Raw genomic sequence first — 27,260 nt, forward strand, 5'->3', positions numbered from 1 at the left:
CCTTCTCCTCCTCCTCCTCCTCCCGCTCCTCCTCTTCCTCCTCCTCCTCCTCCTCCTCCTCCTCCTCCTTCTTCTTCTTCTTCTTCTTCTTCTTCTTCCAATCCCCCTTCCCTCTTTCTCTCTCTGGTAACAATTACTACTGTTATTCATCATATACACTATAGCACTATAGTAGATTGGGCTTTGATAAGGAGCAAACCAGACCTGAGCAAAACAATAATCATGGTATGATCCATAGCTAATGATCTATCTTCATGTAATAGTCATTCATCAAGTGTTTCTTGAGAATTTACTATATACTTTGTGCTGAGTGTGGGGACTCTTACAAATATGAAGAGGATGTGCTTTATTCCTTGGGGTAAGAGATGTACATAAAAAACCATAATATGAAGAAGTGATTGCATGTTATAAGAATGAGATAAATGCAAGAGGAGTTCAAGTGGAGAAGTTAATTGATTCCAGGTAAGGGGAGCATGGATTTTGCACCAGTGTCCAGGGAAAATATTTACCTTTTCCTAAACCATCAGACTAACTGGGCATGGGTTTATTAAATGCCAAGGAGAAAAGGAGTGGGGTAAGGTGTTAAAATTATGGAGACTGGGCTTGGAAAATAAGACAAAATAGCATGTGATAGTACCCTTCCTCCCTTCTTTAGATGCACACTCAAAATTTTAATTTCTTCACATTTCATCAAGGCAAAAGTATATTTACTGTAGAATTGTGCACTTAGATAGCTAGAGGAGGGAGGGAGGGAGGGTGGAGGATGGGAAGGTTATCCTCATGTTTCACAGATGTTGATTTCAAGTTTCTACCTGGTAACAGCCTAGGGGCCAGGACATAAAGATACAAGTCAAAACATAGAGACACACACAGAGAACTGACAGCATCCAGCAAGGGAATTACAAAAACTCAAAAAAGCTTCCACTGGCTGAATAAATATCTTTCCTTGAATTTGCACTTTCTATTTACTGAATTTGGAAAGAGCCATAGACTTTATTGCCGTTTTCAAAGTTCTGAATTATATAAAAGTGTAGCCTATGAAAATAAAATTTTTCATATACAGGTTAAATTAAATTGTGATCAACTTCTAATATCTATGTGTTTCATTTAAGAAAAACACACACACAGCTGGCAGACAACAAGAAAGGTTTTAAACTATGAGTAAGGAAAGTAATAAATGACATGCTTTTCATATAAAACCATGGCTTTCTTCCAGGACACTTTAGAAATACGTTCAAAATACATAGAAAACCTCCACAGCGTAGTACTTGAACTTGCACAAACAGCCCAAGGCAAGTAAGAATCCGAATGACTACTCATTTATTTTCACAGACCACACTTAAAATAATTTCATTCCATTTGCTGGACTTACACATCCTGAAAGCAAGAAAAACTGTCGGTAATATGATAAATGTGACTTATAAACAAGACTAGAAAGGGTGGATAAAGGAGTAGGGTTGGGGGTGGGGAAATAAACCCTTTAGTTACAATTTTAGGGAAATGAATCCACACGGTAAAACAAATTCCAAGTCAAGTTGCTCCACTGCTATACTACAGAAGAAGTTTAGAATCTTAAGCAGATGAAAAAGGAATAAAGCATTTAAATGGGGAGAAAAAAAGGCCGATAAAATTTCTGGCTACAATACAAGAGACATATCATTACCATATGATCTAATGTGGGTGTCAGCCGGATTGTGTTCATTGAGGGAAACCTTATTTTTTAACTGTGCTATGGAGTAGAAGCAGGAGGTTTTCAACCTAGTGACAGTCACAGAGCAGCACCTGCCCCCTCCTCCTTTCCACACCTGCAAACTCTTTTGCCTGGGCTGAATATTTAGTGTAATTACATCTCAGCTTTGAGGGCTCCTGTGGCAGATCCCCGGATTAAAAGGTATGGTTTTCAATAATTGTCCTGAACTCTGCTACAGACTAATAAAACTTTGATCAAGTTGAGAAAAAAGGGATTATTTGGTAAGAGGAAAAAAGCAAACAATGTGTGCTAAACTTTTAGTAACCTTTATGCAGCATTTTAAACAAGTATTGCTTGAAAACAGAAAGTAAATATTTGGTAAAATGGTTGAATGCATTGCTTTAGTTCTTTCTCTCTGTTCTTGCAAAGATCTTTCTTAAGAAACTATAACCTAACATCATGACTATCTTTATTGATATATTTTTTATTTGTGCTAATTAAATGTTTAGCTCTTTGGGAAATGTTTATAGAAAAGTATTCTAGACTGGCGTATTATTCGTAGTTGGATTATATATTTAAGGATTTATTCTCCTCCTGAATTCTTGTATATTTTAAGAACTTTAAAACCTCAGAGAAGTGAACTCTAGTGATAACTTATAGAAGTCTAATGTATACTAGAAAATAATAGAAATTATCACCAGAGAGGTGAAAATAAACGCTGAATATATTTATGCTGATTATTAAGGACTGAACTAAGATAATCTCACAGTTAGCTACATAATTTCTTAAATGTAAAGAAGAGACCCTGCCAGAATTTTCACTGCAAGTAAAATTTTACTATAAGATACATTCACTATAAAATGAAAGTGTGGGTTATTTTTCTTTCTAATTTCAAAACAGGGTAACATGATGACCACTGGTTAAATGGACTCCCAGTGATGTAAATACCTGTGGCTTTTTCTTCAAATTGCTATTTTGACCAGAAAAAGAACCAAATGCCTCCTATAGTAGCCTTTATTTATGGATGGATACCGTTTTTACTGTTTATTTTTAACTTATTTCTATTATTATTGAGGTTTTAATTCACCTAGTGCTGGGGGATTTAATTTGCTCTGCATTTACAGCTTCCCTTATCTCGTGAGGGTTAAATTTTGACTTCGAAAATCACACCAAAGGCTTAAATGACATCATACAAATGTTGATCTGAATGGTATAATGAAATGAAGTAGTTTAAGAGACCAGAAATCATTATTTTTGATAGAACACATAAATTATGGCAATGAGCTTTAGTAAAGTAGTGACATTCTTAGCAATCAGCATTTTAAAAAGAGGCATACATTCTAAGAATACTTAAAACAGTTGAAATGAAATTTTAATAGCATATCATCTCAAGAATAGTCTCCTTGCTGTCTACATGGGCAACTGCTGGGGTTTTTTTGTTTATTTTTCTGATTTATTAAGAAAGGAAGGAAGTGATTAAAGAAATCATCAGTATCAACAGCCCACATTAATTGTTTTAAGATGCTGAGTTTTTAAGTACTATGACACTAATTTAAAGAAGTTATTTCATGGAGGACTTTGTATAAAGTATCTGGACACATATTATTCTTCCCCAGGACATTCAGGGTTAAAATGCATGCACACGCGTGCACACACACACACACACACACACACACACAAAATGATAGGTAATGGAAGCTTAAATGCTGTCTGAGTTCAGCTTCAACCAAAAAGAATATTGTGTAGAGAATTTGTACCATTTTAACAAGAGTAAACAAGTGTAAATGATAATATTCCTCTGAGCTAATGTTTAGCATTTCCTTTTTTTGGATTTGTGAACCAGGCATTTTCTCCTCTGGAGAAAGATCAGAAAGTGACATCTGCATTAATTCTCGTTGCTATTTATTAAATCTGCAATTAGTTTGCTTCATTTTTCTCAAAAATTGTAAGACATTAAATATGCAAGGCTAGCAAACTTGTGGCAAACCATAAACATTGCATTTTAATGTGAAACAGACAGAAAACCACTCCCTTAGATCCAGTCCAAGGGAACACTGCCAAAACAATAGGGTCTCCTTTAAAAGGCAATGCAGTAACTGAGTGGGAATGGGTTTCTAAAGGAAACCTGATACTGAATTTAAAGGGGCAGTGTGAATAATAATCTTCGTGGTATTATTTAAATGAAAAGTCACTATTCTGTATTGCATACGCGCTGCCTGAGATGTGCGTCAGTAATAAATACAAACTAAGAATAAAATTGTAAGAAATTTTAAAACATTTTTTTCGCCTCTAGTAGATCTAGGCAAACATTTCCAGAAGTTACATTAAGGTTAGAGCATACAAAGACTTTTTCTTTTCTGTATATGCTATAATTGGATAATGACTGAAAATAATTCTCTAATTCTAATTATGAATGTACAACTTTAATGTGAACCCTTATAAATGTACAATTAAAGATGATGAGACTAAAGATAATATCTACAATGTGTTCTGGGAATATTTTGAGCAGTTTCAGTGGGGTTTGAAAATACAAGAACTCAAAAATAGACTGTTCGCCCATGATCAACTACTTTTTGTTATTCAGATTTATTAAGATTTTGTTATTCAGATACATTTAGTTCACTTCAGCCAACTAAACAACCGACTTAATAACATGGATGTACATATCTATAAGGGCTTGTTGAATGAATGGATTAAAACTGTCTGGATTTGTCGAAATCATACTTTCTGTTTGTCGATTTGTTTACAAAATAGTCCTGTTGGTAAAATCAGATAACATATAAGTCATATAAAAATCAGATAGGATTTTCCATATATGTTTATTAGTTTATTAAAAATGATTAGTTTGAGAAACTAGCCAATAGATTTATTTAAAAAACTGAATCTTGCTTATACCAAGTTGAGGTTATCAATTTGATATCTTTCTTATGCTAGAAATTTGATATTGAAAAAAGATAATCATATTTTTAAAAATCAGGGTAGTTTGTTGCCTAGAACAAATTGAATAACCTGCATTGTTAATAAATTGACGGTCAATTGAGTCATTTATGTGCAAAATATTGTGCAAGGCCCTGGTACACAACAAAGATTAAGACACGCCCTGAAGGAGTACATCTTCTAGTGGGGGGGCGGGCAGGCCAAGCATGCGAAACAAATTACAATATAATGTGATAAGATCTTTAAAAGAGGTAAGCAACATGCTTTGGGAGCATAGAAGAGAGAGCAGCATCCTGCCTGAATGAGCCAGGGAATACGCAAGGGAATCCCATTATCTCATCTAGTCTTTACAACACTCTTACAAGGTAGGTATTTTAAATGGTGATTAGCTTTGAGTGTCAGGTTTGAGGTGGAGACTGGGAGTAGAGAGAAAATGGAGAGAAATATGGCTAGAAATATCAGTTGGTATCAAATTATGTATGGTCTTATATGCAACAAAGGGGATGTAGACTTTATTGGCAAGCTGTGAGAAGTCAACAAAGGGTTTGCGGTAGAAAATTAATACAATGAAATTTAATTTTTAGAAGATGACTTGGGCAGCAGAATGGAAGATGGCCTGGAGCAGAAGAAATATTCAAGGCTGAGTCCATTTGGAAGCTCTTGTTCAGGGAGTGATGAGAAGGGTCTGGACCAAGATAAATACAGTGGGGTGGAGAAATGAGATTGGCTTCCAGAGATATTTCTGAAGCAGTAATTGGAGACCTCTCATGTGTACAGACAGAACTTTATTTAACTGTGGCATGGCTTGTGTTGAGTGAGCATTGAAAATTCCAATGTGGTTTATCATCATAACAGTTTTGCAGGTGGCTTGACTATGTAACCCATGGTCTTAATTCAGACCCAAATTAAACCAAGCAGATTCAAATACTATTCAAATTTTTCTTCATAAGTAAATAGCTGTGCGAGTTAATTTCTAATGTACCTTGTTACCTTCCAAATATATTTCTAACGCTCTGCTCCTAACAATAAATAAAATATTACTTTTTATGCTTTTCTCTATGCTCATTCCACTGTCAGGTGTTACTTAAGAGTAACCACATACACTAGGCAAGGCTACTCTTCTAAACCTTTCATTTGTTTCCTAGGTTCCTTGGTTGTGAAAATACATGAGATAAATCATGAAGGCAACTTTCGTCTTCCTCTTGCTTGCACAAGTTTCCTGGGCTGGACCATTTCAGCAGAAAGGCTTATTTGACTTTATGCTGGAAGATGAGGCTTCTGGGATAGGCCCGGACGACCGCTTTCACGAAGTTCCTGAATTAGAGCCTCAGGTGCCAGTGTGCCCCTTCCGCTGTCAATGCCATCTTCGAGTTGTCCAGTGTTCTGATTTGGGTGAGTGGGGTGCAGGCTCTCTTCACCTACCTTGTCTGCTTTATTCATGGGAATGGCTTCTGTGGGAGTTTAACATTTTCAGTTTTAATTTCTGCAATTCCAAATGTGAGAGACAGTGCCACCTAATGAGGAGTAAGGGAAGCAGAGCAGGAGAGAAAAATAGCTTTGAAGTTAGGGGACTTTCTTCTAAGTCAGGGCTCCATCACTTTGCAATCTTGGAAGAGTCACTTAAAAAGAAAAATCATCTTTCTGAGCTTCATGGCTCCCATTCTGTAAAATAAAATTTTGAACAAAATAATATCTTATGTTCTATGATTCCAGGGTGATAGCTTATTTTAATTTGATGATTTGCTCTCATGAAATCTTAGATATTAAGAAAACCTGGGTGATCTCTCTACTCTTGGCTTAGCCCAGATAAAAGTTTGAACATTACTAAATTGTAAAGTATGCAGAGTTATCAAGAGCAAAACAAGTAAACTTTTAGAACAGAAATTTATCTTTCAAGTACCAAAAGACTCCCTTAATCCCTGGGTCTTAGTTTTGCCTCTGCCTTTGGCGTTTTGTAATCTAGCTGTTTATATTCTTTAGAAAGTTTCAAAGGAAATCTTTATAACTAAGTTGTGGTATAAATATTCAACATAATCGTGAAGCATATATCTTTATCCTAACACTGTAAATACAGTTTGATTTATTAGCTTTCAAGAAAAATTTGGCCTGGGAATTCCAAAAGCAATATACTCAGAAGATAAATCTCCAGAAAGTTCGAAGCCCCAGCAGATGGGCCAAAAGGGAATGAATTTAGTTTACATGGCAGCTGATTCACATCCCTCTTTTGTTTTGGTTCATTTTTCTTACTGGAAAGAAAAAAAAAAAATCCACACAGAATGATTCTGCCATGGTGCATTTCCTTATAGAATAAACCCCATAGCTTTGTAGAGCACTTACTTTTGAAATCCTATATTTATTCAGAATATGCTTTCCAGGAGTATTTTGCAGGAAAATTTGCTACTAACTCCTAGAATTGGAATAAACTACATACAGGAACCCAGGAAAATGTAAAACATGTTAAATAGTGACAACTGAAAAACAAACACTTTGAGATAGGTTCTTTGATGCTGGCATGTACTGTATAGCCATTTAAACCCAAATAAGACGTGTAAATAAAGGCTTTAAAAAGGCTCCAGGATACTTCCACTAGATTAATTAATTGACTCATTAACTCAGAAAATATATTGAGATCCCATAATGGGTCAGATCTGTTCTGGGCCCTGGGGAGAAAGGGATGAGGAAGACAAATATGGTCCTAGTTCTTGTGGGTCTGATATTCTACTGGTGGTGGTTATTCCTTTTTTGAATTGTGTATTAGAGACAAGGGGAATTATATTACTAGCAAATTCTACAGAAACTTTTATGGCATCTAGAGATTACCTCCATTACTGGTTTAGACAGGAAAATAATGGTGTTAAAAATATCTGAAGAAGGGAATCACCCTATGATGGATATACTAGTGGTAAAGTTTTTCAAATATTGCAAAAATGGCCGAGTTCCTAAGAAATGTGATGCAAATTGAATCTCACTTTGCCTGAGAACAAGTTTAAAAGGATCCATAACTACCCCCCACTACACATATTATCAACAATAAAGAGTTGATATTTTTCAGGAAGCCTTGTCCAGTCACTTCACTGAAGTTTTATTCTTCCAAAAATATGGTTTTACTTTGCTTTCATGATAAATAACTCATAAAGCTTGACTCTGATTAAAGCATTGGGACAGTTTTCTAATTGTCTATCACAAAAAAACTCCCAAGCCTATTGCTCAAAACGAAACAGAAAAATGTAGCCTTAGGGAACATCAAGTTCACTGATGTGGATGTCTCATGATACAGTTTTTTGGTTGTCCTTGCTATTGTTTTGCTTTGTTTATTTTATGTTGTTTTCAGATGAGAACGTTTTCCAAGTTATCTTTTTCTCTAAGAGCCCAGAGTGTACATCATTCCTTTGGGCTTACTGATCTTGTATACAGAAGTAGTAGCTAAGATTGTAATAATGATTCGTTTTGGGGAACCATGTTTAAAGGGGAGTACTGAGTTCCAATGAGCAATGGCCTCAACCAAGTTACTTTTATTTTTTTTTTCACATGTGCATATTTAAATATATTGTCCAAAATATCAGTCAGATATTTCTGAAACAGAAAATACATTTCTTAAAAGGAAAAGCAATCCACTGCCTTTAAAGAAAACACTGTATTCACATTTTCAACTACTGCATAGCCTCTGCTCCCTTTATGATCCCAGCAAGCTGTTCAGAGCCTTGACATTTTCATCTGTAGAGAAATCACAGTCAGTCTTAGAGATTCGATTATCTGTGTAAGGTACCTGACCCATAGTAGAGCCTCCATACATTTTTTCTATATGATGATTATGTGGAGTAAAAGATGAAAGAAGCATAGGAAAAAGCAGAGAAGGGGAAACGGGCAACCTCACTCATAGTAAAGGCAATGCAGTTTATTTTATTTTTTGTTTTAAGTTCTCTAGTAATCTGAACATGAAGCTTGAATTATTATAGCAAAGAAAAAATGCAATGCACTTTGGGGTGAGAAATGTGAATGCCTGTTTATACCAAGGACTAATATTTTCTTAAGGATTATTCTTGCTAGAGCTTTTAATGAGCAGAGCGGAGCTTCAGTGTTGAAGGACAATAGAGCTTTGTCATCTTATTATCTACATAATGTTTAATATAAGCAAACATGTCTTATTCAAATGTCTGACTATTTTTGCCAGTAAGAAGTATTTCTGACAAAGTTAAACAGCATCAAAATTTTAAACAGTTCTTTCAAACCTAAGATATAAAAACTGTGAAATTAAAATTGAATAATCAGTCCATGGGAAACTTGAGGTGTTCAAGAAGATCCATTGACTGTTTTAGTCCCTAGTTCCAACTTATCAGAATAACATTATAATATGTTTTTCTAGAGCATGGGGGATTGAAAAAGTAAACACATATTTTAGCCTGTCTAAGAAAGTAATGAATTCTCCATTGATATTGGCCAAATTATTTGGCTGAACTTGTAATTTAACTTGTAATTTGAACCAGAATTTTATGAGACCCATATCTTCTTGTCTTTCTTTATCTATCCTCTTAAGACATAAAAAATCCACTCATAATTATAGCATTTATAAAAATAACAATATAAAAGTCAACGTAGGATTAGCAAATTCAAAACCCTATGGGTTTCCTTAAAATAATAATCCCACGATGTTACTCATTCTTGTCTGAATGCCCTAATATTAATCCTGTGATTGGATGCTTTGTTTTATGTACTTAGTATCTTAAAGGAAGACAGTTCCCTTACTTATGTACTCTTTGGCTCAACCATTCATCTGTGGATCAAGTGTCACCAAGAAGCATTATTTGGTACCGACCTTCATCTCATTTATTAAAGGCGCATCAGCCCTGCCAGGTGCAATAAGCATAAGTATGGTTTTTTAACTGTTCTTCCAAATTAAAGCAATATTTATTGATATATTTCTTATAAACAACTTTCAAAAGAATTGAAACACTATTAAAAACATTTAATAGTGGAAAGATCTTGGGTCATGCAGTTCAACACCTCTGAACTCAAGTCCTGAGTTACCATTTATTACCTGTAACTTTGAAACTTTCAAAACCTGTTTCCTCACTGGATAAATGGGAATATCTCTTACCTTATTAGGTAAGAATAGAAAATATTTATAAAAACATTTTTCATAGTAACTGTTATATTCAGTTGACCATTTCAGACAAAGTCAGCTAATAACACGAAGTTATTTCTCATCATGTTCTTTACTTTTATGTGAAATTGAGAAACACTAAGTATATGGCTTGTCAAGCTGGATACAAAATAGCACCCTCTCTCCCCTCCCCCCAAAGAAGGCCACATCACAAAATAGATAAAAATTAGAAAACTGTATAATTATCAAAATAGTATTCTCCAAATACTATTCCTTTGAACAAAATTGGTTTGGTTGAGTAGAGAGAACAATAAAGCTTTTGGCTATTTAATAATCACAGATGATTCATAGCCTGCATAGTTAGCCCTCTAGACATGATGCCAGAAGATGAAACATTTTATTTTGCCAAGCAAAAGCATTGTAAATAACTAATGGTCCCTGAAATGTACCTCATAATGCAAAGGATGTTTTACTTTTTAAAAATCTCAGGAAAATGTACAACCCTTTAAATTGCATAAAGTTAGTTTTCTTCTTTTTAATCATTTTGCCTCAATAGGTGGAAATTTTGTTCGTGGTCACCACTTGGGACACAGATGCCAGAGCTTGTCTCTTGTTTGGGGAAACTGGTTTTCCAGAAGCAAATCTCATGCATGAAGTAAATGAACCATTAGACTTCTTCCATGAAATCATCCTAGAAGAATAAATTAGGACTATTTGTAAAGGGGCAGAGAATGCTGGAAGCTTAGTTGCTTTCATTGTTTATATCTAGCTTTACAGCAGCAGGGATGTGGGGTGACTCTCATTCAGTGTTTCAGATGCATCAAAAGGGTATCTCTAAGATGTGGTGCAAGAAGGAGGCTGTGCACAGAGCATGCCCATGGGTTGCCTAAAATAGTTTTGGGTAGGGATAGAGTATGACAGATCTCAGATGCAGCAAGAGGAATGCTCAGGTGTGATCCAGATAACCAAAGCCCTGACTCAAGGGGCTAAAGGTGAGAAGGAGGAAGAGAGGGGTCAGAGAAGGCCAAAGGAAGCATCTGTCTCCTTGACCTGACTGGCAACTGACATTTCCCTGGTTTCCTTCTTAGTCCCAGGAGGGAGAAAGAGGAAGCTGTGTGGGATCAAGGCATTTGGTTAGACTGCAGCTGCGATGCATTCTCCTCTGGAAGATCATTTCTGGCTCCAGAGGACAGGATGGGAATAGGTTAGTCAGAATATCAATTTCCTGGATGAAAGAGGAAATGCAGGAGACCCTCTAATCTTAACTTTTCTCCTTCAAAAGAGTAGCAAGAAAATTATATATTTCCTTGAAAATAAGGATAAAGAAGAATTAACCCAGTTTGCAATCTAGTCTTAACAGAAGGAAGAAGCCCTGTAGCAGCTACAGTGTAACACTCAAGATTCAATTAACCCTTGACTCAGTCTGAAGATGGTTTTGAGGCAAATTCTGAAGCTTGTCTACTTCTGTGCTTTCACTGTAATCTATATTTGCTTTGATGATTCTGCAATAATCAATTATATGTACATAGATAATAATTATTCATTATCTTTAATTACTTATTTAAATATTTACTTTCTCTACCAGAAGAAGAGCATGGTGATAATTTATCTTTTGGTCTTCCACTCCAAAAAATGCCTTATACTTGGTAGGTTCTCAAACATCAATAAATGCTTGATAAGTGAATAAATGAACATATGCATGGCTTAGTGCTTGAATGAGTGCATAGTTCTACAATATTCTTGATTCTCTCAAGCTGGAAACAGGGTGGAACATGGCTGACTGGAAATTAGGAGTCATGGAAGTGTAGCATATCCTTTCTTATTCTTTTTGAGGATGACTATAGAACCAGGAAGCTTAAACCTTCCTTAAGTTATTTGGAAAGAGAGTCGAATTAAAATGATGTTCTATTATTTCTGAATCCAACTGCCATCAGAGTCGAATTGCTATTTTTTATGAGGAAAAGGGGGAAACATTCCTGCCTTTGGAAGAAATGGTTTTTGGTGGAGCTGGGACTCCTACATATTATTTTGATCATATGCCAAAACTAAAGTGTATCACCACTGACCTAATTATTAAATTGAAGACAGAAATATAAAAACATTTTGGAAATCAACAAGAATAAATCTTGGAGTTTGGACCCCTGCCACAGGGCAGAAAACAACAAAAAAAGGCATGATGTTTTAGGACGACCTGGCCTTTGTCCAACATGATGTTTACCAGATTGATGAAATTTGCTAGCACAACAATACCATTCATTCATCACTGAGACAACTAGAAAAAAAAAGTACAATTCTTATTAGCCTTTATTTCAGAAATGACTTTTTGGTAATGTCTTAAATAGAGTTTTATTTACTTTAATTAATAACCCTATTTTAAAGAAGATAAAGTTTCCTTTACTGAATTTGGAAGAGCAACTAAATAATTCAGTCTAGCCTTGAAAATAATTGCATTTTGATGGGAGATTTAGAATTATATTAAAGAATGCTCATTGAAAAATAATTAAATTTAGGAAACCACTTTTTTTCCTGTTACTATTGCTGAATAAATATTACCTCAAAACTTAGTGACTTAAAAAATCATTTTATTTTGCTCATGATTTAAGCTACAGGGAATTTGAGCAGGGCTTAGAAGGGCTGCTCTCACTCGGGGTCTCTCATGCATTTGTAGTCAGGTGTTGGCTGAGGCCATAGCCATGGGGAGGATGGCCCAGACTGGACCTAAGACAGCTCACTCTCATGACTGGCAGTGTGTTCTGCTGTTGCCTAGGAGCTCAGCTCTTCTGTCATCTGGAGTGTCTCACATGGCCTCTCCAGCATAGTGGTCTCAGTGTAGAAAGACTTCTTACATGACCCCTCGATGCCCCCAGAGCAAGCATCCCAGAAGAACTGGGTAGCAGCTGAACAACCTTTTCTGACCTAGCTCCGGAAGTCATGCTCTGTCACCTTCACCACGTTCCATTAGGTCAGAGAGACATCATAAGGCCATGCCACATTTGAAGGGATAGGAATTTGACTCCATCTTTTGATGGGGTTGTACAAGTGTGTATTGGATAAGAACATGTAAGATGGGAGATATAATTAATGCCAAGGAAGGCAGAAAGGATGGGAGGGAGGAAGGGAGGGAGGAAAAAAGGGAGGGAGGGAGGGAGGAAAAGAAAGGAAAGAATATCCTAATATAAACAAAGACTGATACTTTACAGATTTGCAAGCCTGTAGGATTTGCCATAATTGAACTAGGGTTAAATTGACCGTGAACAGCTTTTTGGGGGGTCTAATTGTTTTTTGGGAATATGTGCCTACTAAACTGAGGGGTTATCATCCAAAAGTGGGGGGCTTGGTAGACGAGTTGTCCAAAGGTCTTGAACTTCATGGGAAAAATGATGACTATAACAAGCCCACAAAATGACAAGAAAAACCAACTCAGAATCAAGTGCGTTAGGTGAAAAATCTGTGTGCGATAACAACTGAAAAATAGATTGCAGCTTTCAGGATAATATGCATTATAATTGTATTGTACAGAAAATTAAAAAAACAATCATTTGTCACAGACTTACAGACTAATAATCAGCAAGTTAGAGTTTTACCCTCTCTTCTCATTATTGATAATAATTACAGGTACCAGGAGTTGGGATCCTGCTATGCACTATAGTAGGAAATTATTTTCTAGAATAGCTTGTTGAATTCTGACCCAGTTGCATCCTAACAATTTGGGAGATTTACTATGAGAATATGTACCTTTATGAAAGAAGGATGTGAAGAGATGGTTGTAACAAAACATAGAAGAAAAGATCTTGAAGCCATGGCCATGAACTTTTCACAATGGGACAGCAGAATACACTATGATTTTAAAACTAATCAGTCAAAAATGTATTTCTGTACATAGGGCAGTAAGATCAAAGCTCTCATGAAAAATAGTCATTTGTCCTTACTTACCCAGAACTTACAGAAAAGAAAGAAAACTAAAATGTGGTCTAATACATAATAAGTTGATAGATCAGAATTTTGGAGGAGTTTGTTTTCTGGAGTGGTTATGACAAATATTATAGAGGGGGGTTGGGATAGTGGGTGCACTTTAAAGGACTGTTAGAACGGAAGTGGAAGAAAATGAGTGGGTGGAGTATTCCATAAAACAAATTATATGAACAAAATGAGTAGCTGGGAATAAGCACAGTATGTTCAGGGGACAGTGTAGATCAGCATCTTTTAAAAATATGTACATCGTTTCCATGCATCCATGGCATATCAGGTAGTTCTAGAGTGAGGACTCATGCATCTTGTTCTTGGTTTAGTTTAGCCATGAGGCACTGTGGAGAAGCCACTTAACTTCATTAGGTTTCTGTTTCTTTACCTATGAAAAGAGAGTATTAGACTGGCTTGAAAGTTCCTGATTTCTGGGACAAGTAAAATTTTTTGAATGTTGAACAAGTTACTTTCTTATGAAGGTCAAAACCAAATCCAACAAAATAACAACAACCTGGCATCTGCTATCAGAATCATTTTTTTAAAGAAGGTATATTTAAAATGGAGGCAGGAGCTAGTCTCAGAAATGTGTGTGTGTACATGTGTATGTGTGTCTAATAATTACATTAAAACTAACCAAATTGCCCTCATAGTTTTCTGATTATGATATAGACTGATAAGAACCTCATCATAGAGTCTACCTGATCAGAATTTGGAAACCATAGATTAGCTGATACTCAATGGTCCTTCCCTTTGTGACATTCTAAGAACTCATAGCTAGGATAATTTCCCCTTTGTATTCTGCCTATACTTTTTGAGTGAGCTAGTTAATACCTCAATACCTTGTCTAGCCCTTAAATGTACAGCATGTTATTGGGTCTGATGTCAGAATAATTCTTGTTGGGGATACAAATAGGTATGATAGGAAAAAATATATCCTGTTGGAAGCCAGGACATTAGGCTTTTCATCTGCATTTTGTTGCTCCTAGCTACATGAGCTTGTTTATGTCACTGAACTTTTTCTAAAAATCATCTGAAAAAATGATATTATCATACTGCCTTACCTGTCTCATTGGATTGCTGTGAGGTAAATGAGATAACATATTTTCAATTTTCTTATAAATTTAAAGCTAAATAAAGTTTTAATAGTAAAGTGCTGATATGTGATGTCCCTCAAATGAATATGAATTTTCTAGTAATTCAGAGAAGATTGTAGGGTTATGATTTTTTTTATCATTATAACAACTCTCTAAGAACTAAGCTGCAGGAACCACAAGCCTGGTTTTTTTTATGCTAAATCTTCAGGGAAAAGATGTAAATAATTCACCCCAAGCAGTTCCTATTACTATAAAATTCTAGGATGACATAATCAAAATTGTCAGCCATCCAGATATATCATTTTCTCTTCACATCTGAAATGTATCTTCACTTTGGCACTGAACAATTGTTAAGGGGCCACTATAATATAAGTTCAACAATGTATAAAACTAAGCATAAGTGGGAATTAAGACTTTGACAAAGAAGCCCACGAAGTAATGATGAAATGTAGGCAGTAACTTTTCTCCAAATGAAAGGAAATGTGCCTTTTCTGCGTTGAAGAACACTAATTACCAAAGATTTGGCAGAAGTCTACCACTCTTAATTGCATGAAATTAGCAAACTGACATTTCTGAAAATGGCAGTGATCATGAGTATATAGCGCAGTTAAATATCCTCCTACAAGGTAGCTGTTCTGGTGGTTTGCTGTTCATCGCTGAAAACACTTCATTTTTGTTATTTCTCTGTGAACTATTTCTGTAGTGAGTTCTTGGAATATATTTATGCATGTACAGAATTACCTGCACTTTGATATTCAAGTTTATAACCATAGCTGATCACTGAATTGGGAACTAGACTTTTTGCCATTATCAACAGAACAATGATAATGTGAACAAAAAAATTTGGGGGGGAAAGAAATCAAAAGTTGGTATTTCAGATACATTTTGTGTAATTTTCATGGCAATATGAAAATAGGAATATGGTTAGCATGATAATTTACCTATATGCTTACATAAGATTGAAAATTGAAAAGATATCTTCCCAACATAGCAGTTATTATATACCCTGTTTCAATTTTCCTTTTAATTGAAAACTGTAGACTGAACCCTTTTTTCCATGAGGATGTGGGCAATTTCTGTTTTGTTCCTGCTATATCCCCAGAGCCTAATAAATTAATGGTGTCTAAAAGGTATTCAATAAGATGTTATTGAATGAATGAAAGAATGATCTTCAGCACTTTAAGTCTAAGATATGATGGAGAGGTTGAAAAGCATTTTTGATTTACGTTATGCAATCTTAAAATATGAAAATGACCATAGGAATTTGAGTTAATAAAATATCAAATTTTTGCTTACATCAATATGGAACAAAGCCAATGGAAGAAAGAAAGGAAAAAGGCTATATAATTTAATATTTTCTTCGTTAACATTCATAATGATAATTTATTTTATTTACTTTTTATTTTTTAATTTTTTATTTTTTTTGCAATACGCGGGCTTCTCACTGTTGTGGCCTCTCCCGTTGCGGAGCACAGGCTTTGGATGCGCAGGCTCAGAGGCCATGGCTCACTGGCCCAGCCGCTCTGCGGCATGTGGAATCTTCCTGGACCGGGGCACGAACCCGCCTCCCCTGCATCGGCAGGCAGACTCTCAACCACTGCGCCACCAGGGAAGCCCGATAATTTATTTTAAATTCCATACCTTTTGAATAAAAGCAGTTGATCCTTATACATCTAGTTGAATGACTATTGAACTGTCTTTTTTTAATGCCATAGAGCATTTGGTTTTTCAATGTGTTTACATTTATAAACTAAAAACAATAACTCAGTTATTTAGATCTAAATTTAAAGTCCAAAAGTAATGCTTCATATAATAATTTTTTTTTTTTTTTTTTTTTTTTTTTTGCGGTACGCGGGCGTCTCACTGTTGTGGCCTCTCCCGCTGCGGAGCACAGGCTCCAGACGCAGAGGCTCAGCGGCCATGGCTCACGGGCCCAGCCGCTCCGCGTCATGTGGCATCTTCCCAGACCGGGTCACGAACTCGCGTCCCCTGCATCGGCAGGCGAACTCTCAACCACTGCGCCACCAGGGAAGCCCTCATATAATAAATTTTAGAGAAGTTATATTAACAAATTTTGTTCATTTTATTCTGATTAGCTACATATCTATTGGTCATAAAATTGATATTGTTTTAACGTTCCAATTAAAACTGAAAGAACCATTCTCCTAAAAGTTTGGATAAACTTTCAAGTTTTTGACACATCAGCGTGGTTGCATATTCACATAATTTTAATTTTATATGTAGATCTGTGACAGCGTTAGGTTTATCAAAAGGATCTTTGATGATTTGGCTAAAGCTCTTCTCTACTGAAAGGATATCTATGTAGAAAAATACAGGTTTACAAATCACTCCCACTTAACACTTATCAAAGGAATGATTTTCTAAAACAAGAACAATGAGGTAAAACACACTGTGTACTGAGACATCTGAACCATACCTTACAAAATATTAATTTTCCTATTATGCAGAAGAGTAATTACATGGGGTAAATAATGTACCTGTTTATGATTTTTTTAAAAAAATCATTTGACTTCGTTGGAAAAGATAGAACAGATATTTTAAACTACAGTTGATATAATTCCTAGAAGAAGAAAAATATGGTAGCAGTAAAACTATCATTGAAACATTGATTTCTCTGTAAACCATCCTTTGTGATTCTGTAGTCATGTGTCCCTTTTCACTGAGTGCACATTGCTTTTACTCTCATGCTAGGTCTGGAAAAAGTGCCAAAAGATCTTCCCCCTGACACTGCACTGCTGGACCTGCAAAACAACAAAATAACTGAAATCAAAGATGGAGACTTTAAGAACCTGAAGAACCTTCACGTAAGAATTATTATTTATTTGAGTTATAACAAGATCTTACTCAAAGTATTTTTGAAAACAAAACTTAGGTAAGGCCAAGATTACCATACGGTAATAAATAAGCACGTAAGTGTTTATTAAATTCTCTTTTTAGGGGGTGATAAAGGAGCAAAGCACTATATTCATTAACCCCTAAAAAAACATCCAATTTTCTTACATATACCTCATATAACTTTAGTATTGGCTTTCTAAAAGATATGTTATATCTTAATCTTCTCACACATTTTATCAATAAAAATCTTTATCTTCCCAATCAGAATGTACTTCAATAGTGGAACAAAACACAAAATGGACTGATCTTAGTATTATTTTATTTCATTGTTTTTTTTGTTTTCTTTCATTCATTTTCTAGGACATGCAAATGGCTTTGTAAAGGCTCAAAGACTGGCACCAAGAGAAAAAAAATAAATGTCTATATAGCTATATATTTTGCTTTGTATTTAAGATTATGCATGCTGCATCCTTATCTGTATCTGTGTTTTTATTCTGCTTTTTCACTTACTTCTACTCTATTGTAATGTAACACATCCAGTCTACCAGTCAGGATTCCAGTAGAAAAGAGATGGCATGATCAAGGCAAGATTTAGTTATCAACTTTCTGACAGCCAAGATGAGAAAAGCAATAAACATTTATCCATTAGGAGAAAATTTACCAGATTTTTTCCCGTTGCGGAGCACAGTCTCCGGATGCGCAGGCTCAGCAGCCATAGCTCACTGGCCCAGCCGCTCCGCGGCATGTGGGATCCTCCCGGACCGGGCCACGAACCCATGTCCCCTGCATCAGCAGGCGGACTGTCAACCACTGTGCCACCAGGGAAGCCCAATTTACCAGATTTTTAAAAGGAAGCAAAGAATTTTTCCTTGAGATTTTAAGATTGCCCATGGAACAATTAACAAAAATAATAGCAAGTAATAAAATGGCATCATCAAATTACTGAAGTATCCAACAATATAAGCACATTACGATATAAGTAGTGAATATTTCAGGCACTAAGTAAGAGAAGAAAAAGACATGCTCTCATATCAGGTTACCCAGTTAATGTTATTGGAGAATATGGAACAAAGGCGACATAGAGGATTAGCAGAATTTTGAAAGGAAGGGAAGAGAGTTTTCTGTGCAAGAGGAAAGGAAAGGCAGAAGAAAATGAGCAGCAGACAAAAAGAGAAGATGGCTAAAGTGAAAGATACAGGCTCCAAAGTAGTGGAAGGTAAGGCTTGTGCTGGAGATCTCGAGCCCTGGACCAATGAGATCCTTCTCCACTGATAGGCTACTGGACATGGGCCCCTACTCACCTTCTCTCTGCATTCATGTTATGATTTCACTGGGAGTGAAATGCTGGAGGTACCAACAAAGTTTGTCAGTGAGTATTTAAACTATCATTGGAATAAGTTAAAAGAGGTGATAATAAAAAATGAATATATTAGTTTCAATAAACTAAAATATGAAAAAGCTTCATTTTTTGGCATAACTTTAGCCTAAAGCTACTTTTTTAAGGAAGGAAAGTTCTCTTATACCCAACTTCCTGTATGTTTAAGTATAATCTCAATAATTTTTTTAAACTCCTCATACCTTAAATAAGAGATACCTAGTTTCTGTGACATTCTCACTAAATCTGGTGTTTGTAACAATGTGTTCTTTCTTTTCCCCGTCTCCTGCTAAGTATGTTTTTAGGCAACTTATCATCTTGGCAATCTCTTTCTTTCTGCTTTAAAGTATACACTGGAGGAAGACAGAGTTCATTAGAGTTTCTAACCATTTAGAGGGTGTTAAACAGCTATTTTTCTCTTACTCTTTCATTCATGACCATTTCTATCCCTGTTATTATGCAAGTAAACATCATAATTTCAGCCAGGAAAGCCACCCTTGAATGAGAAGGGAGAGAAATAAAAATTTACCAAGGATTAAAGTAGAAAGGATTTCTTTGCCTTTATAATTAAACATCCACCATTTTGGCTGCCTTTTAATGATGCAAGTTCTCTCTTCTCTCCTCTAGCTCTGGCTTTTACTGATTTTCTGGACATTTTGCTTGTTAATATCAATTTCCTATGACTTTAACCCTCATGGGTTTTTGAACTTTCTGTAATAGTCTTTGAAATTTCCTAGGATTTTGTTTTAATCAACCAATGTACCTGTTAGGATTAGTTAAAAGATTATGTTACTTGTAATAAGTTTTAATTAGTCAAATAATGTGAACTATATGAGGATGTACATGGGTCATTAAACCAGCTGTTACCTTCAGAAAGTAGTCCTGCATTTCTGAGACAGAAAGTTCTCACTGTTCTATTACTCTAGTTCCTACTTTGCCTCTCTCCATTTTCATATGCTCCTAAAAATGTACTACAATTGAAAATACAAGTTTCTTAAACCTTGATAAAATTATCCTAAATTCCTTAGGATTAGTTGATAAATTGACTTAAAATAATATCAGTGTTGTTCTGTATACATATAGATCATTGGAAGAGAATGAGGTAGTCCAAAAGTAGGTGTAGCAATATCTATAGTATAACAATAATGGATACAAGTAACTTCCTATATGAATGGAACTCAGAAACATTTTTAAATTACCCCAAAAATAACATATTTGACTACATAAAGCCCTTATATGTAAAAAGGGCAAAAACAGAAGAAAAATATATTGTCTCTGCATATCCTATTATCTATACCTTTATTCTGTAAACCAGTTATTAAAATACATTAAAACTTAAGAAAATGGGCTTCCCTGGTGGCGCAGTGGTTGGGAGTCCGCCTGCCGATGCAGGGGACGCGGGTTCGTGCCCTGGTCTGGGAGGGTCCCACATGCCGCGGAGCGGCTGGGCCCGTGAGCCATGGCCGCTGGGCCTGTGCATCCGGAGTCTGTGCTCCGCAACGGGAGAGGCCACAATGGTGAGAGGCCTGCGTACTGCAAAAAAAAAAAAAAAAACTTAAGAAAAATGTGAAGTTTTGTGAGCAAGCAATCCTTCTCCTCCAAACAATAAACGGTAGCAAAATAAAAAAGGAAATTTGTTTAACCTCTCAAGTGACAAGGAAATGCAAAGTAAAGCAATGAGCTGCAACATAATGTGCTAATTTGGCAAACTTTTAGAAGACGATTATATCTAACTCTGTGAGGCTGCAAGAAAATGTTACTCTCTTGCATTGTTTGTGATGTTATAAATTAGCGCCACCCCTTTGTAGTGGAATCCATGACAACAACCAATGAAGATGGACTTTTAGGTTGAAAAGCTGACTGGAGAATGGATGCCTGTGGCACACGATTCTTTACAGGTCACTCTAGTAATTTCAATATTTTGGAGTATTTATTGTTTAAAAATTAAGTATCTCTATCTATCTATAATCTGTATTTTATCAAATTTCTCTCCCCTTTACTCCTGATGTTCAGGTCCACATATGTTTTCAAGTAAAGGAAGCAGATCAGTTTAATTTTTTTCTGATTTCTTCCAATTTTGCAGATTTCTCTGCTAGTCCCATGAATGGAATGAATAAACCACACACTTGCTTTACATACATATTTATGTGTGGAAGGTTTTGGAATTAAGATGTTGCTTTTGTTCACTGCCTACAGACGTTGATTCTTATCAACAACAAAATTAGCAAAATCAGCCCTGGGGCATTTGCACCTTTGGTGAAATTGGAACGACTTTATCTGTCCAAGAATCAACTGAAGGAATTGCCAGAGAAAATGCCCAAAACTCTTCAGGAGCTGCGTGTCCATGAGAACGAGATCACCAAAGTGCGAAAGTCTGTGCTCAATGGATTGAACCAGTTGATTGTCGTAGGTACAGATATTCTTATAACTCTAAGACCAGGCAGGATTCAAGGTTCACCTTAAGAGATTACAAGTAAGCTTTAGCTACAGGAAGGTAAATTAGCTAGAACTTACATGTCTTAATACTATAAAAATAACAGTAGCCGGGCCAGGAGAAATGGGATTTTGAATCTGTGCCTTAAGACGTTTTTATTCTTGTCCTTGAGGATCTGAGAATGTGGAAGAAAGCTCTAGGGCAGATGCTACACTAGCTGCCGCATGCCCAAGGTACAGGATGGAATTAAGTAGTGCTTATTAGAGATATTTGGAGGATACCTTTCTGTTGTGGGAATTTGTTCTAGTCTGAACATCTATAAATCATTTGCTTTAAAAAAATGTGTTCTAAAGCTTTTCTCTATGTGTGGTAAAATATTTGTAATTTTATAATTGGCTTAAAAAATCCTAGATTCAAATTATTTTAACAACATTTTAATATATCTTAGTAAAGTAATTGCCCCGTAATAAGTGTGATTTGTAAACACTTACTTTTATTGATTTCTAGGCAGACCTGTGTATGGACCTTAAATAATTTTGTTGTTATCATTTTTGCTACTATTGCTTTCTCATACATCTTTGGGGTTTTTTGTTGTTGTTCGTTTTCTGATTGTTTTAATAAGGGAAATTTTTACCCTATTTGCCATTCCTTTGAGAAGCATGTCCTTTAATTTCTCTTTTGTTTTTCAGGCAAGTTGTTATTAACCCAAATTTCTTTTTGTTGAACAGACAGTACTCTGACTTGCAATATCCTCAAATTGTCCTCTAAAGGCTTTGCACTTATTGCATTTGTAGAACTTGGCACCAACCCTCTGAAGAGCTCAGGCATTGAAAATGGAGCCTTCCAGGGAATGAAGAAGCTCTCCTACATCCGCATTGCTGACACCAACATAACCACCATCCCTCAAGGTGACGAAAATTCTCCAAAGCAATTTGAATATCTAAATCCAAAGGCTTTGGCACTGAAAAATGGTTTTGGAAATTTGAATGGTGACTCAAGCGGCCATTCTCTATCCCTCGAAGTGTTTCTACTGAACCTAGCTGACCACTGGGCCCTCTAGGCTCACAGTAGAGCTGCCTACTCTTTCACCTATAAAGTCTCTTAAATCTAACATAAAATGTAGGTTAACACACAATGATTTTATATTATGGAATTGTGATATCACAGGGAAAAAGTACAGTTATTTAAAAAATAGAGTGCTTTAGTGGTACTTTGTTAAAAAAAAATGATATGTGGAAGTACCTCTGATATTGAGCCAATTTTTACTTTGAGTCTCTAATCCCTTAGTGAAATTCTTTCCATCTTAGGACATTCTAGTCATTACTATCTGAATAACAGGACTCACAGTGGTCACATTCTTATTTAAGAGTGGTGGTGTGTGCTGTAAAGAGTGTGGATTTTGGGTGTCATTTGCATGAGTTCAGACTGTAACTAATTGGCTCTACGATCTTGGACCAGTTATTTAACATGTATGGCACATTTTTTAAATCTGTAAAGTGGTAATAATATTAACATCCACTTCATTGGGTTGTTTTAAAACTAAATAAATAGAGAAATATCTGGCCTGTAGATAAGTAGTGGATTAATATTACCTTCTATTATTCATTAAAAGTGTTTTAAACACTCCTTTTGCCTAGGCAAAGTACAAACACTGGAGACAGGGCAGTGAATAGGATGTAGACCTGCCTTCAAGGATCTTATTGCATAGAACAAAGACAGGCAAATAAACAGCAATCATCATACAGTCACAGGGGTAAGCTCATCATGCTAAGGCTTAGCCAGGAGAGGCGCATAAGCCAATCCTTGTGACAGAAAAGGCATCAAATCACCAAAAATAAGTTTCTCTAAGTTTTACATTTTTCTGGTCCCAGGTTTTTCAGTCTCACAAAACTGCCTCTGTATTCTCAAATTTTCCCCTTAGTCTGGCCCTTCCTCAACTTGGATGTCTTGTTCTTGAATTGGGTAGAAAATATAGGTACTTGCCCACAGAAAACAACTTCCCTTTACTGTGCTTCCACAGAAACTTCAAGTCTAGAGAGTACGGAGTCCATAGAATGCTTCCTTACTACCCCTTGCCCTCTCCACAGTCTTTTTGCTACAAAGTATGTTTTTGATGCCCATTAATAGCAAGTACTGGTGCAGATGATAGATAGATAGATAGATAGATGGAGATTGATTTATAGTTCACAAAGTACTTTCATATTGAGTCTCTGACTTGTTACATGTAACAAGTAATTTTTTAATCCCAAGTACAAGGATTTTATATTTGTAAATATATTTTTAATTTATATTCACAATAGTATATTTTATTATATATATATATACATATAATTTTCTATATTATCTTGCCTAAAGCCTTAGAGCTGTAGGAGGTGAAGTAAAGTAGCTAGAAGTTAAAGTCCAGGTATTTTTCACTACTTGATGCTGCCAGATGACTTGCATTAAGTACAATCTTTGATTTTACTGTCCTTCTAATTACATCTCCTAAATATACCTCAGTAACACATTTCATCACTTAGTGATCAGTTTTCCTTGATTTCTTATATGTGTCTATCCCTATGCTAGGTGCTCTTTTCTCATCTTCTCTAGCTTGCTTTTATTTACTAAACTCTTAATAATATTAAAATCATAGTAAGTTTTATTAAGCACTTGTGCCCAATGCTTTTCATAGCTTCTGTTATATGAATCTCAAAACAATCCTTTATAGTAATATTATCACACCTGTCTTATAAATGAGGAAAATAAGTCTTAAAGAGATAGTAAATTGTGACCAAGGCCTTAGAGCTAGGAAGTGGCACAGCTGGGTTGTGCTGGGCTGACATCAGAGCTCATGTGTTTGACCATTTCACTCTGCTGCCATCTTAAGTCCTTCTTCCTGTGAATATTTATGCCTGTGTCATGTATGAGTCTACCTTTCCTAGGCTGGGACCCTTATGCCTGGATGCCACCACTTTCCAGGAGTCTTAATTTCCATATATTATGTCCCATCACTGAGGGACATGAAAAGACCATGGAGGAGTAGAGAGATTATAAATTCACACTCTGGAGTTAGACCAACCTGGGTGAGAGGCTTGACTCAATCATTTAGCTGTTTTGTGACTTCAGGCTAGTTATTCCACATCTCTAAAACCTCAGTTTTGTTACCTATAAAATGAAGGTATTAGTGACTCCTATCTTCTAGGATATTTGTGAGGATTAATAGATGTGTCAATAAATAAGACTTGTAATATATATAGAGTACTTGGCCCAAAGTAAGCTCTCAATATATTTTATCTTAAACATGGAAAAGGAAAAGAAAAAAAAAAGTAATTTGGCTAAATGCTACAGTGGCAAAGGCTAATGATATTCTTTATAAATTTGCCTCTCTCCATCCCATTGCAAAATTTCCTTCCACAGTCAAACTTCCCATAACTTTTTTTTGGAAACTGATGTCCCACAAGGGAAGACACTTAGAAACAAGGTAAGAATGATGGATGAGATGATAATTGGTGTTCCAGAGACACTACATTTTTTTTAATGTCTTTTCATAGTGATAGGGAAAAAAGGACATACACTCATTGCTTTGTTATATATTCACTTGCTTTCTTTACAGAAGTATTTTAAAAATCCACGTTTATTTATTCTAAGGAGACTCAAGTGGTTGAAATCCCTTATTCCGAGAGTGACTGATTTCCTGACATTTACTCATAAGAATAATGCCATTGTTATTCCATTTCCTCCATTTAAGAACATGTTATTTTAACTCTCTTTGGCCATCTGGGAGCATATTACTTTCCCCACTTAGTAGCTAGATAGCCTACAAAATGGGTAATTGTGAATCTCTGTTTCCTCATCAATGAAACGAGGTTAATGAAAAATAATTTATACATTGAAAAAAATTACATGAGCTAAGTTACGAAAATGCTAATCTCAGTGTTCAGCACATAACAGACATTTAGTAAGTAGAAGTTCCTTTCCTTAGTATCTCCCACACAAATCATACTACTATTGAGAAACTAATAGTCATTTTCAAATCAAATAGGGAATAAACTTTTACATTAAATAGACGATCTTGACAGAATTCAGTGGGTTGCAATGAAAATTTCAGACCAAACATAACCTGTGATTTTCCAGTTTTATTCTTTATGGACAACCAACCAATACTATTGGGTTGGCCAAAAAGTTCTTTCGGATTTTCCTGAAACATCTTATGGAAGAACCCGAACGAACTTTTTGGCCAACCCGATATCTGCTAAGCAGATGTTAGTTCTACATGTGACCCATTTGCTATTTTCTTTGTAGTTATTGCTGTTCTTGTAAATGGAACAATATGCCATTTAAAAAGCTGTATAAAAACCTAATAGAGCCACAGATGGCAGGATGAAATGAAAATAAAAGATTTAAACTTTTAAATTTACATTACTAAATTTTTAGAAGTCGTAGCCATTCACGAAGTACTATCCAGAGGTTTAGTGGATACTTTGGATTTAAAATATTTTCCCCAGGTGCCCCACATATGGCTGATCACTTGATTATAGGTCTCTGTACTCGTCTTGTATAAAGAAACAGTTTTGATTTTAAAGAAACAAGTCAGTGTTAGCTCTTGCTACACACTGTATTACAGAGGCATTTGATGTTTTCATGGAAAACTTGATTAAAACTAAAGGCAGCACAGTATATAAGTGTTAGTTATTAATTATGCTCATTAATAAAATACCTGGTTAAGTTTGTTTATAGGTTGAACTTATACATAATCGCTTTATTGTAGTGCAAATGCCCATCTCCTCAGTTTACAGTTATTATCCTTTGTCAATGGCAGTGCTAGCCCATTAACAAAGCTGTAAGAAACTAATGAGATTCAGGGTTTTTCTTCAGTTCTACAACTGTATCCTGGCAGTAGCTAAGACAAAAATCTACTACATGATAAACCCAGTCCATGTTTTTGTCATAATAAATCTAGGAGAAAAGCAGAAAGGGCTTGTACTACTTCCCAAAAGATATAGTATTGTATAAAAGGGATGAAGGAAAAAGATGAAAAGCAAAACTGATGAATCAGATGCAAAGAAAATCCTTTGAAACTGTATGTCTTTTGGAAAATTGATGGCACATGTTCTCATTAAGTCTTCGTACATTCTCTAATTACATTTATCTGCTAATTTAACTTCTTATATTTCCATATTGCAGGTCTTCCTCCTTCCCTTACTGAATTACATCTTGATGGCAACAAAATCACCAAAGTTGATGCAGCTAGCCTGAAAGGACTGAATAATTTGGCTAAGTAATAATATTCTTTCATAACATTCTATCAGTAAAATGGCTAGGTATATTGTGCCTATATGCTCAGAATTAGAAACGTGATGATTGATTCTTTTGCCTAAACCACATTTTTTATTGTTGTTTCTACAAACCTCAAACTTCAGCTTGCCCAATTATTAATATTAAAAAAAACTAATGAAATAGTGTTCTTATCATAACCCCGCCAAAATCACCCTTATTTTTTATGAATACCATATTGTTTTTAGATTAATTTAGATATATGTACAAGATATTTGATTAAATCAGTATATTCATTCAATCTGTTCTAACTTGACTGTATGAAACAGAAGGCTAAGTAAATTATAACATAGTATTCAGAATTTGAAAATGTATTAAAATGAAAGCTACCAGACATGGGAATATTGGGCATCTCACACTACAGTACAGAATAGTTATCATGAGATTCTCTAATTCCTGTTCTCTAAAGAGTTTAAAATGTCTCTGGACATTTAATGTACTCTAAAAAAACTTTTTTTCTGAGCCTTCTTAACTTTTTCTTTCCTTATAGATGATCA

General features: G+C 35.4%; 1 protein-coding gene across 2 annotated transcripts in view; it reads left to right on the forward strand.

Moving 5' to 3' along the window:
* The first annotated feature begins 1,523 nt into the window (after positions 1-1,523).
* DCN (decorin) overlaps positions 1,524-27,260 on the forward strand; it is a 35,217-nt gene continuing 9,480 nt past the window's right edge. The window contains exons 1-6 of one of the 2 annotated variants that reach the window (XM_065887761.1): positions 1,524-1,891; positions 5,773-6,019; positions 17,498-17,610; positions 21,213-21,426; positions 22,245-22,358; positions 26,614-26,707. In XM_065887761.1, the coding sequence (XP_065743833.1) occupies positions 5,806-6,019; positions 17,498-17,610; positions 21,213-21,426; positions 22,245-22,358; positions 26,614-26,707 (749 nt within the window). In that variant the 5' untranslated portion in view covers positions 1,524-1,891; positions 5,773-5,805. Of the gene's footprint in view, positions 1,892-4,848; positions 4,993-5,772; positions 6,020-17,497; positions 17,611-21,212; positions 21,427-22,244; positions 22,359-26,613; positions 26,708-27,260 lie in introns of those variants that run through there. The other variant, XM_065887762.1, reaches the window with a different exon arrangement.

Source organism: Phocoena phocoena, chromosome 11 (genome assembly GCF_963924675.1).
Source record: "Phocoena phocoena chromosome 11, mPhoPho1.1, whole genome shotgun sequence".
Taxonomy (NCBI): Eukaryota; Metazoa; Chordata; class Mammalia; order Artiodactyla; family Phocoenidae; genus Phocoena; species Phocoena phocoena.